The sequence below is a fragment of the Mirounga leonina genome, unplaced genomic scaffold, assembly GCF_011800145.1.
Source record: "Mirounga leonina isolate KUSES-001 unplaced genomic scaffold, KU_Mleo_1.0 Mir_125, whole genome shotgun sequence".
In the NCBI taxonomy this organism is placed as follows: Eukaryota; Metazoa; Chordata; class Mammalia; order Carnivora; family Phocidae; genus Mirounga; species Mirounga leonina.
Genome location: NW_023270305.1, coordinates 58,636,579 through 58,656,123, shown reverse-complemented (window position 1 = coordinate 58,656,123; position 19,545 = coordinate 58,636,579). Strand labels below are relative to the sequence as shown.

At 37.9% G+C, this 19,545-nt stretch overlaps 1 protein-coding gene across 7 annotated transcripts in view; it reads left to right on the top strand.

Annotated features, from left to right (window-relative positions):
* The window catches only part of ACYP2 (acylphosphatase 2), a 168,390-nt gene that overhangs the window by 637 nt on the left and 148,208 nt on the right, over nucleotides 1–19,545 (top strand). For all 7 annotated transcript variants that reach the window (XM_035001557.1, XM_035001560.1, XM_035001558.1 and 4 more), the window contains exons 2-3: nucleotides 11,501–11,517; nucleotides 12,874–12,983. In XM_035001557.1, the coding sequence (XP_034857448.1) occupies nucleotides 11,501–11,517; nucleotides 12,874–12,983 (127 nt within the window). The remainder of the gene's footprint in view (nucleotides 1–11,500; nucleotides 11,518–12,873; nucleotides 12,984–19,545) is intronic.

The following is a 19,545-nucleotide window of genomic DNA, read 5'->3' as shown; positions in this document are numbered from 1 at the left end:
TGGCGGGGCCGAGGGGAGGGAGAAAGGCGTCCCGAACCCGCGGAGTGGGGGCGTGCGCGGTCGGGGGACGTCCGGCCGGCAGGGAAAGAGCAAGGCTGGGTGGGAAAGGCAGAGAGGGCCTTTGAACTAGTGGCCCCCGTTTCAGGCCACTTAAATTACCGGGCTGACTTGAGTGTCAGGAAGGACCCCGAAAAAGAAAAAAGAAAGAAAAAAAAGAAAGGACCCCGGATGATGTTTGATGGTTCCCTCTGCCAGAGATTACACCCCCCCCCCCCCCCGCCCCCGGCCTTGTAGCTTTTAGAAGAATTAAGTTGTCTAATTTTTGTTTCATCCTAAACTTAAATAGTTGCAAGGGATGTAATGTCTGGCTGATTTTTGCCATTGTTATTTCTAAATTAGAATGTTAAATCGCTCTGAAATTTATCCAATGGAATATAAATATGGTAGTGATTTACTATTTACCGTTATTCATTTAAATTTAAGCTTTTTAACGTTGGGAAATTTTACATCATACCTTTCCTCTGAGTTTGATTTCCATTCTACTTTCCCCACAGCATTTTATCCCATTGTTATGTTTGAGAGTTTATTGATCACACTATCAAGCTTTTTTTGCAATATATATGTATAGTATGTGTGTATATATACACATATACATTTAGATATATTTTCTTAATTTTCTTGGACCATAAAGCTCTATTATTTTTTTTTTCTTCTGGCTTGAGTTGCTATTGTGATTATTATTGGAACACAATCATGAAGATAATAAAAATACATTTAAAGACATGATAAACATTCAATTTAAAAGGAAAATTTGTATTGGAAATTTATTTCTTAAGGAGAAAGCTGGGGGTATTTATGGAACCTTGATTAAAGGAAGTATACTTTATTTTGGTATGCTAGAGGTTTTTACACTTTGAAGTAATGTACAGGGTCAGATTAAAGATGGGCAAGAGTATGCTTTTTGTAAATAGATGGGCTTTCCTTTCAAAGGTGGTTGTGAAAAGGGAGGTAGGAAAGGAGAACCACCTCAGAGCACAGGTACTTTCTCAGACAGGCCCGTGTCAGGAAAGAATACATGTGAATGTTGAAGATCTGGAAATTGATTTTCTTAAAATTATCCATGGCCTTGTATACCCTATAGAAGGTCTTTGGGTACACCCAACCGTCTGGTATTATGGATTGAAAACTACCACAATAAGTCATTGGAAGCACAGGACATAAAATATGAAAATGGTGGCAGGGACCACCTGACAAAATATTTGGACAGGAATGTCAGTGGTTAAGGAGTGCGTGTATGTGTCTGTGCACGTGACATTTATGGGGTATGTTCCATGTGCTGAGCATCTTACTATTGTTTACTTAATCCTCATCACAATTTTGTGAGATATATGTCTTATTCCTGTTTTCACAATGAGAAAACAGATACAGAGAAGTTCACTAACTTGGACCAGTCCTTAGTTGACAAATGGGATTTGGTCCTGCATCTCTCAAATTCTAAAACCTGTGCTTTTCCATTATGTGGTGTTTTTCTGTTAATACTATAAGGTGTTTCTCTCGATTTTAACAATATAACTGTACTTTTGTGCATATGGTGGTTATATGGTATGTGAAGATCAATTTTGGGCAGCATTACAAATATAAAAAAGAGGAATGTACTACACAAATAGTGGGATTTAAAAAATCAGCTTTAGGGGCGCCTGGGTGGCTCATTGGTTAAGTGTCTGCCTTCGGCTCAGGTCATGATCTCGGATCCTGGGATCGAGCCCTGCATTGGGCTCCCTGCTCAGCTGGGAGTCTGCTTCTCCCTCTCCCACTCCCCCTGCTTGTGTTCCCTCTCTCACTGTCTCTCTCTATGTCAAATAAATAAACAAAATATTTAAAAAAAAAAATCAGCTTTAGGGCTAACTTCCATAGTTTGCAGTATGTTAAATGGAAGAGTACATGCAAACTATTGATTTATCAAGGCACAGTATGTAAGACAAATTCACAATCACATGTTTGCTCACATACACACTGACATTTGCTGAGAACTTAGGATGTGCCATGCTCTGTACCCAAGGTTTACCTCTGTTGTCTCATTGAATCCTCAACACTGTGACCTCAGCATTTCCCTCATTTAACAGGTGGAGAAATTGAGGCATAGAGAAGTAACTTTCCCAGTAACAGTGAGTTAAGTGGTGGTGCTAGGATTTGAACCTTGACAGTCCGATACCAGAGCCCATGCTCTTAATCATTATAATCTCTTGATTCTTCTCTCAATACTTTTCCACCTTTATTTTGCCTTCTTCCTAACTTATGCACCAAACACATATATACACTGGTGTAGGACATTTGGACTAAGTTATTTGGACCATTCTGGATGACCCAGAGGACATTTTTATGGTACTTTCGGCTCCAAGGAAGTTTGACCTGGTCCGTAAGGAGTCAGACCTCTGCCTCTCTCTCTGTTGCTTGTTGACCCTGCCACTATTTCTGTATATTAGTCTGTATCTCTGTCTCATAAAACTCACTATTTTCTCATGGATTACTTAAGAAATAATACAAACCATTAGCTTTTTGTCTGAGTCATAATGATTATGTAGAAGTAATCAACAGCAATCAAAAATAATATAAATGAATAATAATTAGAGGGAACATTGTAAATTTAACTTCTAAAAGTATGGAATAATAAAATCTTAATGAAAGCTGTCTTGCTAGAAATAATGGCTATGAAAATAAATTTACAATGGAAGTAGCTGTAATTGGGAACACTTAATATGGACAAAACAGATTGATAAATAAAATTGTCAGTAAAATATTTCAATGGAAAATATTCCCAGTGAAGATGGTTTCAGTGATAGCAAAATGAACATGGAAGATATGGAAAATGATTTAATTGTCCTGCCTGATGGAAAACTGGTCAATGAATTAAACTGGCTTGATGGAATTTATGATAGAAAATATTTTCCAGCCCAAAACAAGGTTTGTTATATTTGTGTTTAGAAAGTTTGAAGACATCCTTGGTGATAAAAGGCAGTCAAAACATTCTAGGGGTCAAGTATTACCTGCCTTGTTCTCAAATACACACAGCCTAATTTACAAACAGATTATATTCCAAGAATTAGTTTCTAACTTGGTTGTTTGAAATTCAGGAAAATACACTTATAGAAACAATATTACCAATATTGGATTCACTTCTCAGGAGCGTCTGCAAAGTTGACATAGAGAGCCTTTGGTTGCTGTTGCCTTTTCATTGATGCTTCTCTTCCTCTGCCTTTTTAAAAAATAAATGTTGTGTTTTAGAATAGTTTCAAATTTATAGAAAAGTTGGAAGATACTGTAGGAAGTTCCTGTATACCCCACATTCAGTTTCTTTAATTAAAATCTTACATTAGTATGGTACATTTGTCCCAACTGGTGAGCCAATATTGATACATTATGATTAACTAAAGTCTGTACTTTATTCAGATTTTTTTAGTTTTTAACCTAAAGTCCTCTTTCTGTTCCAGGATTCATCTAGGATATCACTTTACATTTGGTCGTCTTGTCTCCTTAGGCTTCTTTAAGCTGTGACAGTTCTGTCGACTTGCCTTGTTCTCAGTGATTCTGGCAGTCTTGAGGAATACTTTGAGGTTAGGTACTTTGTAGAAAGCTCCCAGTTGGGATTTGTCTGGTATTTTTGTCATAGTAAGGCTGGGGTTTTGGGTTATTGTGAGGGAGACCAGGCAAAGTGCCATTCTCATTACACAGTATCAAGGGATGTACTATCACTGTGACTGTCGCTGTTGATGTTAACCTCGATCACCTGGCTGAGATAGTGTTCATCAGGTTTCTCCACTGTTAAGTTACTCTTCCCCCCACCCTTTCCATCCTTTATGTTTTAATCTCCCTGTTCTCAAGAAGCTCCACGTATTCCCCCACCAATTTCTGCTGCACTGGGGACTGTGGGATAAGGGATAGGGGAGCAGAGGACTGAGCTTCTGTATTTTTGGAGTATTCGTAACCATGGCATGGCTTAAAATGTTCCTCTAAATCTTTAATTACAGTTACATCTAGAATAATACCTGAAAATTTGAAAGGGAAATTGATTAAGCTGTGTATAGATGCTTTGATGCTTTACCAGCTCTTGGGTGAATACTAATGACAGTCATAGAAATGGATTGTGGCCCTCTGTTGGTTTACCTGTGCTTTAGAAATTTGGCAGTTGATTTTTGACAATATTAACTCAGATTCAGAATAGGAGTAACTTATTGGACTACAAACATAAATAATTTTTTTTAAGATTGCTTTAAAAAATCGGGATGAGGGGCGCCTGGGTGGCACAGCCAGTTAAGCGGCTGCCTACAACTCAGGTCATGATCCTAAGGTCCTGGGATCGAGTCCCACATCGGGCTCCTTGCTCAGTGGGAGTCTGCTTCTCCCTCTGCCTGCTGCTCCCCCTGCTTGTGCTCTCTCTCTCTCTGATTAAAAAAAAAATGGGGATGAGTTACTAAATAGCTTTGTCAGACCCACATGATTTGGGTGTACACATTTTCCCTTATGTAGACGGGAAAAGCTGTGTTTGAGAGGTTGAAAATTTTAGTACCTAAAGTCAAGAAACATAAATATCATTAAGTCTAATTCCCGTGCTTATCTCTGTTCCTGTAGCATTTCATTTATAGTCCTGTTCTACTTCTTGTTTTTACTTCTCATTAATCCATTCTGCTTTCAACTACAATTATTTGTGTACACATCTCTGTGGCTCAACTAGACAGAAAGGATAGTATTTTCAAGGTCAAGCTGATGGCTTGTTTTTATAGCCCCTACAGCTGTGCTTCTGGTGGGGACTTCAGAAGGGTCTTCAATTAAATTGAAGTGCAAGGGGATAGTTGGCTTGGAGAAGAAACAGTAGTGTGACGGCGGTTTCAGCAATCTGAAAGATGTTGGTGGAAGGTGAAACGTTAAAGGAAGGCCTTTCTAAAAAAGATGTTTAACATCATTAAGAGCCACTGTCTAAGGTAGTGACTGGATGACTTCCTGCATCCAAAACTGACACCATGCAGTCAGATCCCAGGATGAAGGGGCACATTACAACATAAAAATTTGATTTTACGTGAAAGGATGCGGATGTTTAAAATTCATCATGGTTTCTTTAAATATCGGTGCTTCTTTGTGAATTTCAAGTAAGATTTGCTTTGCAAATATTCACCTCAGAGGCTCTCACTGACACATCTTTGCACAATTGCGGCCCATTGAGCCTCGACTCAGCAGCGTGTGTTTGGAGTCTTTCATAACTGAAGGGGCTGATGTCTCTGTCCCAGTTTCCAGAGCAGTGTGTCTGTAAAAAACCTGCATGTGTCATATCAGCTTCCCTTCTCTTTAACAAGCGAGGTGGAAGCGGGGCCAGAGAGACCATGGAAGCCCATAGAAGCATCTCTTCCAACACAGGCCCAGTCCCAGGAGTGCTCTGTTCCAGCCAGGGCCAATGATAAACTGCAGAGAATCTATCTCCATGTTTGCTTTTTCTTTCTATACGGATCTCCATCTGTTGTACCCAAGTGCTTCAAACTAGGGATCAGGACTCTCAGAAAGATTCTGAGAAAATTCCAAGTGGGTTATGGAGCTTTGGATGGTTAATTCTCGCATGGTTCACTGCTTCACAAAGTGAATGGACTGACACCTCTCGATGCACATTCCTGTGGGGTTGTGGTTAAGGGGCCTAATAAATAACACCCCTCTTAATTATGTGAGTTCTTGACGAGGAAGACGAAGAGTGAAGCAGAAGTTTGGGAACATGGTGTGAATCTTCAGGTAAGTGGATTTCACAACAATCTCAGTGCAGAATGAAACACACTCACCCCGGCATAGGCAGGGCTCCCCTAACACGTGGAACTGGGAGACACATAAGATCCCTGATCCCTGAGGGAAACTCACTCCCAGGAGGAGGAAGAAGAGGAAGCACTGGGCTATGCTTGTTTCTCCTTCTGAACTTACCAGTTAGATAAGCCCCTGCATGTCCCTGAGGAGGAGTAGGGACAGGGTAGAGTGGCCAAGAGTGTCACACTAATGGATATTCCTCCTCAAAGAAGGAACTACCGTGGAGGCTCAGAAGCTTTCTCCTCTAGAAATAGGTTGCAAAGTCCAGAGAGAGCTCCACCATTTAGTTCTGGCCCCGGTTCTTCAAGATGTTCTGTTCCCCAGAGTGTTTTTGTGTGGGGTGAAAGGAAAAGTTAGGGCGGTTGTCTGGTGACCACAATGGGAGAATGACTGCCCTGTTTGACAGAAAGAGGCAGGAAGGACTACACCACGGTCCTGTTTTCTGCTCTCCTTTTTCTTTTTTTTGGGGGGTGACATTTTTAAAAATTGAGATATAATTCACATAATATTAAACTCACCCCTTTAAAGTGTTCAAAGCATACTAAATATATAGTGATTTTTTCCAGTAGTCACGATGTTTTTGTACCCATCACCACTAATTCCAGAACATTTCCATCACCCCAAAGAGAAACCCTCCCTCACATTTCCCTTTAGCAGTCGTTCCCCATTCCCCTCAGGGGGGTCAGGGCCGAGGCCATTGTGATGTCCTTGGCCTTTTCCTCATGGTTTCAAGAAGGCTGCTATAGCTCCATCATGATATTCAACCTACAGTCAGGAAGAGGGAGGCTATGAGGGCGAAACCGCCGGCCGTGTCAGTCCTGTCAACGCGCTTTCCTGAAGTCTTCCACCAGGGACATGGCTCGCATCTCATGGGCCACTCTTCTTACAAGGAAGACGGGAACTATAGAAAGGCATGTTGCTGCCCCGAGTAAAATCAGAATCTGTTAGAAAGTTAGAAGGGGAGAATGGATTCTGTGTAGGCAGTTAGCAATGTCTGCCACAGATATTTATAAATTAAGTAAATTTAACAGTAATGATTACATTCTGTATTCTTTCCCAGCTAGTGACACAGAAGGATTTATTCCAGGAAATCTTTGATCTCCATGGTCTCAACCTCAAAACATTAGATCGATAACCAAGACAAACTAAGTTTCTGTTAAGTCCATACTGAATCTTTCATACATGATTTATTTCAGTCTTATGTTTTGTTGTCCATCTGTCACTGCCTAGAGTAATGGGCAACATTTCCATTTTCTACCTGGTTTGTCAAGCAGTATGAACTTAGCCTAAAATTATGTCTCTTAAATGGCAGTCCTTTAGCTCTTTGTTTTAAGATTTGTTTAATAAATGCTCATAGTTATAAATTTGTTTAATAAATTGCTCATAGTTATAAATACAGCCACACATTCTGCTTCAGTCTCTCATCTCAAATCCTGTTAAGTTCTATAAGACGACCGATTTAACCTTTACTTTTTCCCGTTCTTGTGGTTGTTATGTCTTTATTTATAAACAACATGCTGATATTAATAGTTCTTTTTTTGCCAACTTAGGCATTATCTAGTGGCTTCTTACTATCTTTTATTTTATATACTAAATATGTATGTATACATGTAATGTTAACTTTAAAAGTAAAACTGCCAGTTATTTTACCAGCAAAAAAGGGTTTATTTGGGAATAAAAGAGAATTGTGAATCAGGACAAACAAGTTGGGGCACAACCTTAGGTGAGTCTGGGCAACAAAGGAGAGGCATGCTTTTTTAAGGACAAAAGGGGTACTTTGGGAAGGCCATTATGGACTAAAACTCCAGTGGGGTAAACTGGGAATTCCAAGTGTGGTGGCTTCTCTTTGACTGAGCTGTTGCCCAGATGAGGGGGCAGGGAATGAGGAAAGTGTTTCTTCCTTAGGCTGCAGTAGCAGAGTACTATCTATGTGCAAGGTCAAGCATGGGTAAGGTCAAGTCCCTCACTTCCTGTTGGGTCTGCAATGGACTATGAATGGCAGGGCGTGAGAGCTCCCCCTGCTTAAACCTCCCAACTCCATTTGAGTCAAATTTCCCATTACTAATTTTCATAACACTATGTATTATTTAGGTAAAGTTCTGCTAGAATCAGCACAGAATTCTTGAGATTCTTCCCAGCTCTGGAATGCAGTAAATTTATTATCATCATTTTGAATTAAAGTCTAATCAATCTGCCTGTATGTATATTTGCAATATTAATAAGGAATTATTACAGGAGAGTTAAGTATTTCACTTAAATAATTATCAGCTGGTTTATCTTTCATTCATTTATTCAACTGCTATGTGCCAAGCTCTGATCTAGGTGCCGGGAACACAGTGGTGAACAAGACAGAAAAAAGTCGTGTCCTAATAGAACTTTCAGTGAAGACAGGAAATTAAAAAAAAGTAGACAAATGTCTTGTAATGTCATATGGTAATCAATACTATACATATACAGGAAATATATGGGGTGCATTGTTGTTTTAGATGAATTGGTCAGGTGACATATTGTTACAGGATTTTTTTTCCTTTAGTGCCCGTGGTTCTTGGTCACACCGCTTTGAAGAATGAAGAGGCAGACCAGAGGAAGGGTGGTGGGCAGCAAAGGGAAGTTTTTTGAGTGATAGTAAAGCAAAGTTTATTGAGCGATAGTGCAAAGCTCCTGAAGAGGGAGGGGACCCAAGAGGGTTGCCACCAGAGTTTCTAAGTCTAGGGGATTTTATGGGTTTGTCGGCAGGCTGTTTTAATCTTATTAACCCTCCATGCGCCTGTCACCCAATCAGGTTTTTGTCATCTACCTATCACCTAGGAAAGGTTGGACGGCTCCGTCCAGGGTGGTGTAAAATCCTTTTAAGGGTGGTTTCCTCTTAGAGCGGGGGTGGGGTGGGGTGGGGGGCCTTTGTCCCTGCCTGCCTTTCTCCCAACCATCCTTCATTAATACTTCTAAGGAGATGACATTTGTGCAGAGACATGAAGGAGATGGAGTTAGTCATTAGAAGGTCAGGGGAAGAGCATTTTAGGCAGAGGGAATAGTACATACAAAGACTGTGAGGCAGGAATATGCTTGGCATATTGAGGAGCACGAAGGAGGCAAATTTGTCTGAAATGGAGAGAGCAAAGAGGGAGTCCTAAAATATGAGGTAGATTCATGGGGGAGGGAGTCTGGAGGCTGTGGCCAGTAGGACACCTCTTATTTTGAGTGTAATGATGAGCCAGTAGAGGGTTTTAAGCTGGGGAAGAAAGTGATACGACATTACTTAAGAAGAGAAAATCACCTTGGGTGTTTTATAGAGAATAGACTGTAGGAGGGCAGAACTAGAAGCAGGGAGACGAGTTAAGGAGGCTGTTGAGAAATGATAATTTGGACTAGGGCATAAAAACAGTATTACCCATGTTTCTAAAAACATTGAAACAGAATCAGCTTTTTTTTTTTTTTTTTTTTTTTTTTGGTAAGTCTTAAATGAAGTTTGGGGCTAGGAATAATTTTTAAAGTGAGTGCAGTGACATGGTTTTGAATATTTAACTAAGTGACAATCTAAGTGAAGGGCTGCGTGGGCTGCTCTAACACCAGGTCCAAGGAGGGCACAGGGGAGGGTTTTTTTTGCCTTTTCATTGTCTGAAGCTCCATTCCTGTAGTGCTGTGGGCTTGTAAAATAGGTGAAGGAACATTGCTCTGCAAGCACATGATTTAGTTACCAACATGAACCTGAACAGCGTCATCCAGAAAGGCATCAGATCTGCAATACCCTACAAGACTTTTCCCTTTACGATGCAGTTCTTGATTGGGAATAAAAGTTCTGGGACGCCTGGGTGGCTCAGTCGGTTAAGTATTTGCCTTCGGCTCAGGTCATGATCTCAGGGTCCTGGAATCGAGTTCCACATCAGGCTCCCTATCCCTCTGCCCCTATCCCCCGTTCATGCTCTCTTTCTCTCAAGTAAATAAATAAAATCTTAAAAAAAAAGTCCTTTTCAAACCTTTCCCAGGCCTTCCATTAAGGTAGCACCACCCATTGGTTCTACACTTTCGTGTGCCTGTGAATCACCCGGGGAGGATGCTAAAACCTGATTCCTGGACTCCACCTGCAGAGTTTGTTTCCGGAGGTCTGGGGAAGGGGCCTGAGAATATGATTATCTGAAAAACTCCACTTCTGCTGGTGCTGTTGGGCATTGGGCTGTTCTTTGAATAGGAAAGTGCCGGACCAGATGTTTCCAATTTCTGTTTACTTCCGTTGCCTGGCTTTCTTTTCCTAATGCTGACATCACAGGGGGCTGCTGGCTGTGGAGGACCTCGGGGTAATGGGCACAACACAGCCCTGCCCTAAACCTTTAATGCTTCTTGGGCAGTGTCTTTTTGGGTTCCTCTCAGGCTTAGGATAAAACGACTGCACACTTTTCACAGTTTGGCCTGTTTTCTGTTCCGTCCCTCTCTTCTACATGGTCGGCTTTAGCTGAAGTTACTCTCTGGTTTTCTGCCAAATCCTTGAATATCTACAAGCTACTGTCTTTCCTTCCATCTATATAACAAATTGCCTTTCTGATTCCCCTTCAGATCAATACTTGCCACTCATCATTTCTCCCCATTTTATATGTATCTTTTAAAATATCTTTATAGCCCTATAAAAATTCCATTTGTGATATATCCTGTCTTTATTGCATTACTACTCTTTTTCTTCATCCTCATTTGATATCACAATACGCTATCATGAGAAAACAAATGATACCCCCTGTTATTATAAATCTGCTTACAGAATACATAACATTATCTAAACCATCGATCTTTTCTGTATCTTTTTAAGTAGGCTCAATACAAAATACATAACATTATCTAAACCATCGATCTCTTCTGTATCTTTTTAAGTAGGCTCAATACAAAATACATAACATTATCTAAACCATCGATCTCTTCTGTATCTTTTTAAGTAGGCTCAATTGCTCTATATATAGGCACTATCTTTTGACCTCTTTGGATATTGGTTTGATTTATCACTTATGATTTCCCAATGTATTTAAAACATTTTTTCAGTTGAGATATAATTTAAATTCAGTAACATTCACCTTTTTTTCGTGTATAGTTTAATGAGTTTTGAAAAATGCATACAATCACTTAATGACCACCACAGTTGAGATGCAGGGCAGTGCCTTCACCCCAGAAATTTCCCTCTTGCCCCTTTGCAGCTCTCCTTCCCCCAGCCCTTGGCAAACCTGATCAATTTCCTGTCCCCATAGTTTTGCTTTTTCCAGACTATGGAATTAAAATAAAAAAAGAAATGTTTTATTGCATTCAAATTTGAATTTATTCCTTTCACTTAAAGAAGAAATTCTAAAAACTGAGGATGGGTAAGTTGTATGCCAAATATACTTAACTGTCCTTGGTAATAAGTATTTTGTTTTATTTGCCCTTTTGAAATAGAATGAATATGCAGTGTGGCTTTTCATGATTCTTTGGTTTCAGAATAATACTATTTTTCTCCAAAAAGTCTTCCTTTTCTGTTTTTATTTTAAAAGAAAATAATTTTAAAAAACATTCTCTGAATATGTTCAGATATGAAAGTTTTTGTTCATTTACTTACTATTTAATAAAATAGATGAAAGTGAAGTCAGGAGATACATAATTTTTTAAAAGTTAAACGAACTGACATTTCTTTTTATCTTTTTTTTTTGTACAGGTGTTTGCTTCAGAATGGTAAGTGAATTTTTTGGTTTTTTTCCCCCCTACTTGTTATTTCTATTTACAGAGATAGAGCAGTTTTCTACTTAGTGCTGGTCTAGTGCTTATTTTCTGTCCTTGATGGTAAATGAAGTACTTGTATTTCTTCCAAATTACTGCTTGAGATTTTTTATTATAGTTGTCTTTTGGAAGTAGTCTATCAAAAGCATTACAGCCTGCCTAGTTTGTAGTTAATGTTTTGTATGAATTTCAAAAGTATCTCTACTGGGATAATCAAATTAAACATTTTGGTTAGGTTTACTGAATATAAAGTATGAGATTTTGTCATTGTTCTGGATGGAAGAAGCCCTCCAGGCAAATGTCTCTATCTTGAATTGCATGATAAAAAATGCTCATGTTGCATAAGGAAGTGGTTCTCAGGGATTAAGACAAGTTAAGACTCCTTATTACTTTTAAAATTTTTATTTTGTTAATATGCTTTTTTCCTAAAAGTAAAATGTGCATGTGTTTTCACCTATTGCCTGAGCTAGCAGTCACTAGATTAGCTCTCTGTTCCTAACCTCTGAGGGTTCTAGCATGTTCCCAACCAGTGAAGTCTCCTCGTTTTGAGATAGTTCCCTACCCCACAGATCAGATTGTCTCCTTTTTCATTATCATTTTCACAACCAGCTTCACCATAAATCCTAGCTGTAACCATCTCTGTTTGGTTGGGGATGTAGAGTGTGTAGATTCTTGGTCACTCTGACCTCCAAACAGAAGACTGTGTTTTTAAAAAATTTCCGTAGATAGCATCCACAAGAATTTTGTATGATGTCAATAAAATAGTTCAAAATCAAAATGTTGCTAGGTTTTCATTTGTCAGCGTAACTGAATTTAGAACTGAGAAGAGGAATTTTTAAAAGACTGTAAAGAATAATAGGAGAAATAAACTTACCTATAGACAATTGTAACATTTGTGTGGCAAGTCCATAGCCAATGGAAGACATCAGAATCTTTTAATTGAATACTGTATATTGATCATGATTCAGTATTTTCCCTCAGTGATTGAAGATCTTGGAGTGATGATCATGTGGAATCCAGACAACGTAATTGAGTGTTAGAAGGTATAGGGGCCATGCAACTGAATTTGATGGATCCCAAAACACATCATGGAAACTGTTTTCTGAAGTAATTCCCACTATCAGTTTATTTTCTCATAATATTCGCTTTCCTGAAAGTGGAATTTAATAAGATCCCATTTAGGTGAAGGTCTTGTAAACAGGTATGATTGTAGGTCAGCTACAGAATTTTTGGCATGGATTGTAGGAAAAAAACTATCAGTTACATTTTTTAATGCTGGATTTTGTTTCATTTATTTTCTCCTAAAACCAGTACACAGAAGGTGAGGCTAAGAAAATAGGAGTGGTTGGCTGGGTGAAGAATACCAGCAAAGGCACTGTGACAGGCCAAGTGCAAGGCCCCGAAGAGAAAGTCAATTCCATGTAAGTAGCAAGACTAATAATGCACTCATGCTATTAATGAACTTATTTTAATGTTTCATTGGACACTAAGAATAGTATTGATGGACCAAATTCAGTTTGTAGATTATAACTAAACTAACACGTTTTTAGGCATACCAGCAAGGAAATCTTCAGAGTTGGGAATGGAATTTATACATTTAGGAATGGATTTCCCACTTGGGCAGGCCCTCCAAAAGAGCAATGGTGTCACTCTTTAATCTATTTGAATTGTGTTCTGTCTCTTCTAACATGGGGGAAACATCTTGGGCCCATGTATCTCTCATCCAAAGTGGTTGTGAAGAAGCAAAAGCCTTTGGATGGTTCTTGAAGTTCTTTTAATTAATTGATTAATTAATTTTTTGAGATACAGCATGCGAGCATGTGCAAGGGGTGGAGGGAAAGGGAGAGAGAGAATCTCAAGCAAGCTCCATGCCCAGCACAGAGCCTGACATGGGGTTCAATCTCACAACTCTGAGATCATGACCTGAGCCAAAATCAAGAGTTGGATGCTTAACACCCAGGCACTCCTGGTTCTTGAAGTTTTTAAAGTAGACTTCAAGGCAAAAAGGCTGCTCTCTACTTTTTATTAAGTATCTTATTTATCTAATTGTAATTTTATTTTTACTGTTGGTAAAAGTGTGTTTTATGAGTTTTAGGGCTACCATAATGAGTCCTTGCATTCCAAAGGAGACCTGGGTTCAGTAGTAAGGAAAACAGTGCCCTGTCATATTCAAAGGCCTTATCTTTTCAGTTTCATAAATTCCACTGTTCTCTGAAGTATTTTTTTAAAATAAAAAATAGCTAACATTTGCTGAGTATTTGCAGTATTAGGTAATATGCTACACGCTTCACATGGTTTATCTCATTTAATCTTCATAACGGATCTTATGACAAAAGTGCTAAGTCATACCCAATTTATTTTATTGTTTGCAGTTTATCTTTGTTTTCATTACTTAATGTTTTCAGATTTCAAAAGTAATACTTTTTTGCCTATTGTAATAAGTGAAGTAGTAAGATGCTGAGAGGTAAAAAAGCAAAGCTAGTAATTTGCCCCTTTACCTCTGCTTCCCTCCTCTTGATGGAACCCCGGGCCTGTGGCCTTGTGAAGACTTTCTGAAGCTTTCTCTTTCACTTTAAAGTATTTAAGCATTTATAGTTAGGATTTTGTTTGTTTTTACCAAAATAGACTACTTTATGCATATTTTTCTGTAACTAGTTTTTTCATTTTATAGACATTCATCAATCAGTAAACATATAACCACTAACTCCTTATTTTTTCTAATTTCTTTATGCATAAGTACATACTTTGTGTATAAAACTTGTAACCCAACTTGGAAAGTGGGGTCTAAAAATTCAATTTCATAAAATGTATGGTAACAGTTAATGAAAAACTAATTTTCAGTAGGATTGTCCAAAATGCAGAAAAGATTGTGAGACTTATGTTGTATAGAACTAAGTAGTTAAAAAAATGATAAAGTGCCAAATGACTATGAAGTATTAGGAATAGGGGCTGCATGGGAGGATAGATGCTCATGCCTATCATGTTATATCCTAATCCATGTTGTAGCAGGTTTTTTATTAATATCCTTCACATAAATGTAATCATATCATATACATTCTGCCCAGTTTTTCTTTTCAACCCCTGCACACCCCTTCTTCCTTCCCAGTACTACCAGTAATCTATGTTAGCAACTGGGAGGGCTTCTTCCCGTGTTTGTTTCCATATTCACCTTCACACACACACACACACACTTGGGTGCACAAACAGTTTTGGGTTATGAGCAATATTTGCTTTTTAAAAATGGGATCATGGTGTACACACTTCTGTGCATCTCACTTTAAGATTCAAAAATATCCCCAGGAAACAAATAATCCAATTAGAAAATGAGCAGAAGACATGAATAGACATTTCTCCAAAGAAGATGTCCAGATAGACAACAGACACATGAAAAGATGCTCCGCACTGCTCATCATCAGGGAGATGCAAATCAAAACCACAGGGAGATGCAAATCAAAACCACACTGAGATATCACCTCACAGCTGTCAGAATGGCTAAAATAAAAAACACAAGAAACAACAACTGTTGGCAAGTATGTGGAGAAAAAGGAACTCTCAGGCACTGTTGGTGGGAATGCAAACTGGTGTAGCCACTCTGGAAAACAGTATGGAGGTTCCTCAAAAAATTAAAAATAGAACTACCATATGAGGGGTGCCTGGGTGGCTCAGTTGGTTAAGCGACTGCCTTCGGCTCAGGTCATGATCCCGGAGTCCCGGGATCGAGTCCCACATCGGGCTCCCTGCTCGGCGGGGAGCCTGCTTCTCCCTCTGACCCTATCCCCTCTCATGCTGTTTCTCTCTCTCTCTCTCTCTCTCAAATAAATAAATAAATAAATAAAATCTTTAAAAAAAAGAACTACCATATGATCCAGTAATTCTACTATGAGGTATTTACCCAAAGAAAATGAAAACACTAGTTCAAAAAGATATATGCACACCTATGTTTATTGCAGCATTATTTACTATAGCCACGTTATGGAAGCAGCCCAAGTGTCCATCCATAGACGAATGGTTAAAGAAGATGTTATATATATACAACAGAATATTACTCAGCCATAAAAAAGAATGAAATCTTGCCATTTGCAACAACATGGATGGACCAAAAGAGTATAATACTAAGCGAAATTAGTCAAAGAAAGACAAATACCATATTTCACTTGTGTGGAATTTAAGGAACAAAACAAATGAACAAAGAAAAAAAGAGACAAACCAAAAAGCAGACTCTTAGCTATAGAGAACAAAAAGATGGTTACCAGAGTGGGGGTGTATGTGGGGGCTGGGTGGAATAGGTGAAGGGGATTAAGGGTACACTTACCATGATGGGCACTAAGTAATGTATGGAATTGCTGAATCACTATAGTGTAGACCTGAATAGAACACTGTGTATTAATTATACTGGAATTAGAAAACAAAACAAAACAAAAATACATCCAGGGAAACCCATCCAAGTCAAATGGTAGAGCTTTAATTCATTCTTTTTAATAGCTGCTTAATATTCCACAGTATTAATGTACCATTATTTATTATCTTATTGCTGAGAATTCATTTTGTTTCTCTTTTTTTTTTCCAGTAAGAGCAATGCCATAATAAATATTCTACTGGTGATTTCATATTTGGGAGATAGATTCCCAGAAGTGTGGTTGACATGTCTGTGTACTATTAATTTAAAAAATATTTGTCAGACTGCTTTTCAAAACAGCTGTAAACAATTTACATTTTTTTCCTTTTCATCCTGTGGGCAATTGGTATTATTGCTCTCCAATTTCTTTTATCTGATTGGGTGTAGAGTGATGTATTATTTTTTCACTGTAATTTGCTTTTCTCTAATTACTGGTTATTTTGAGCATCTTCGTGCTTGTGGCTATGTGGATTTGTTCTCATGAACTAACTCCCTTTCACATCCTTTCTCCATTTTTCTATGGGACTGTTTGTCTCTTGCCAATTTTTAAGAGCTCTTTTTATATTGGTAATGATTACTAACTCATTATCTGTTATCTCTTTTGCAAGTATTTCCCCAAATCTATCCTTTGCCTATTCATTAGTTTTGTTTATTTATGATGGCTTTTGCAACATAGATTGTTTTAATTTTTATAAACTCAAATATGGTTATCTTTTCTTTCTGGTTAAGAAACAGATTGTAAGTGTTGTTCTAACTTTTTGATGCTTTATTATATTACACATTTATTCCATTTGGAATTTGTTTTTTGTTTATAGTATGGGATTGGGGACTATTTTTTACCAGCTGGATAGCAGTTGTGCCAACATTACTATTAAATAATCAGTCTTTCCCCATAGAACTGAAATCATTTTATCGTATATTGACATAGCATATAAACTGGATTTTATTCCTGGGTTCCCTTCTGGTCCCCTACTAGATCTATTTATCTATTCCTAGACTAATACTTCATATTGATTTAATTACAGTGTCTTTGTAGGATATTTCCCTTCACTATTTTTTTTATTCATTTATTTGCTTCCTTGGGCATTTATTTTCTCTTTAAACTTTAAGATACTCTTATTCATTTAATTGGAATTATATCTGTTTTTTATTTTTATTATTTAATTATTTATTTAAAGGTTTATTTATTTATTTTAGAGAGAGAGTGCACTCTTGCGGGGAGGGGCAGAGGGAGAGAGAGAGAATCTTAAGCAGATTCCAGGCTGAGTGCAGAGCTTGACGCGGGGCTCAATCTCATGACCTGAGCCAAAATCAAGAGTTGGATGATTAACCGACTGAGCCACCTAGGTGCCCCAAGGAATTACATCTGTTTTTTTAAAAAAACTTCCCCGATTGTCTTACAAATATGCTTTTTAAAATAAGCTTTAGGGGTGCCTGGCTGGCTCAGTGGGTAGAGCATGAGACTCTTAATTTGGGGGTTATGAGTTCAAGCCCCACACTGGATGTAGAGATTACTTAAAAAATAAATCTTAAGAGCACTTGGATGGTGCAGTCAGTTAAGTGTCCAAGTCTTGGTTTCAGCTTGTGTCATGAATTAAGGGTCCTGGGATCCAGTCCTGCATTGGGCTTCCCATTCAGGAGGGAGTCTGCTTGAGATCTCTCTCCCTCTCCCTTTGCCCCTTCCACTTGTGCTGTCTCTCTCTGCCTCTCTCTAATATAAGTAAATATTAAAAAAAAAAAATCTTAAAAATACCCAACAACTTTATTTTTTAGAACAGTTTTAGATTTACAGGAAAAATTGTAAAGATATTACCAAGAGTTTCCATATACTTCTCACCCACTTGGCCCTATTAACATTTTACATTGGTATGATACATATGTTACAATTAATGAACCAGTATTGATGCATTAGTATTAACTGAAGTCCATAGTTTTTTCAGATTTCTTCAGCTTTTACCTAATGTTCCTTTTCTCTTTTAGGAACCCATATTTTACTTGCTATTTGATTCCACACTTTTATGATATTAAGAGAATTGATATTAAATCTTCTCATCTAAAAATATGGATTTCATTTCATTTGCTCAGATTTTTAAATGTATTCTTCAATATGTTTTTATGATTATCATCATATAGATTTTGTGCTTTCCTTGCTGACTTTATTCCTAAATCTTTGTCTTAGTCAGTTTGGGCCGCTGTTACAAAGTCCCATAGACTGGGTGGTTTATAAATGACAGAAATTTATTTCTCACAGTTCTGGAGGCTGGAAATCTGAGATTAGAATGCCAGCATGGTCAGGTTCTGTTGAGTCTTCTGCTAGGCTGCAGACCACCAGCTTCTCATTCTATCCTTATATGGCAGAAAGAGAGCTAGCTAGCTAGCTCTCTGGCCTCTTGTTACAAGGGCACCAATCTCATTCATGAGGGCTCTGCCCTCACGATCTACCTACCTCCCAAAAGCCCCACCTCCAAATACCATCATATTGGGGATGAGGCATCAACATATGAATGGGGGGCACATTCATTCCATAACAATATTTTATTGACTTTTTCACGATTGTGTATGGAATACTTTTCCTATTTCTATTTCTGTGTGCTTATGCTAGAATAGGGAAAGCCTAAAGACTTTTATCTTATATCAGAGTTACCTTATTGAATGTTCTCATTAATTCTACTAAATTTTTTTTGGTAAACTATAGTTATTGGATTTTGTTAGTACACAAATATGTAATTAGCAAAAATAATGTATCCTTTTTTCAGTGTTTATTTCCTTTACCAGACCCATCAAAGCAATGTTGAATAATAGCAATAGTGGGCATCTCGGTCTGATTGTATTTGAAATGGTTTTATTTCATCAAGTAGAAGAGTTTGCTGTTGATTTTTGTCAAATATACTTTATCACATTGAATTTCACTCTTGAGTTACTCAAATTAAGCTCTAATTAGTCACAGAGTGTTATTCTTTTGAATCATTACTGAATATTACTTGCTAATATTTTATTTAGAGTTTTTGCATCTCTATTTATAAGTGGGATTATGGTTTCCTTCTTTTAAATTTTTACTCTATCAGTTTTGCTGGCTTCATAAAATGTGTTAGGACATTTTCCATCCTTTGCTTCATTCTGGAATAACTTAGATAATATTGGAGTTACTGTTACTAAGTTAGCTGAAACAAGTTATGAAATCACTTGGTCCTGGTACCTTCTCAATGCTGAGCTATTAACCACCTTTCCAATCTAGTCTATTGTAATTGGTGTGTTTGAGTTTTCTACTTGTTCCCAGATTCATTTTTTTTTTAAGATTTTATTTTTATTTTATTCATGAGAGACAGAGAAAGAAAGAGGAAGAGGCAGAGGGAGAAGCAGGCTCCCTGAGAAGCAGGGAACCTGATGCAGGACTCAATCCTGGGACTCTGGGATCACTACCTGAGCCAAAGGCAGACACTTAACCGACTGAGCCACCCAGGTGCCCCCATTTATGTTTTCTTAGGAAATTATCCAGTTTTTCTAGGTTTTCAAATTTCTTGCTATGGATTTTATATATATTTTATTTATTTATTTATTTATTTATTTATTTATTTATTTATTTATTT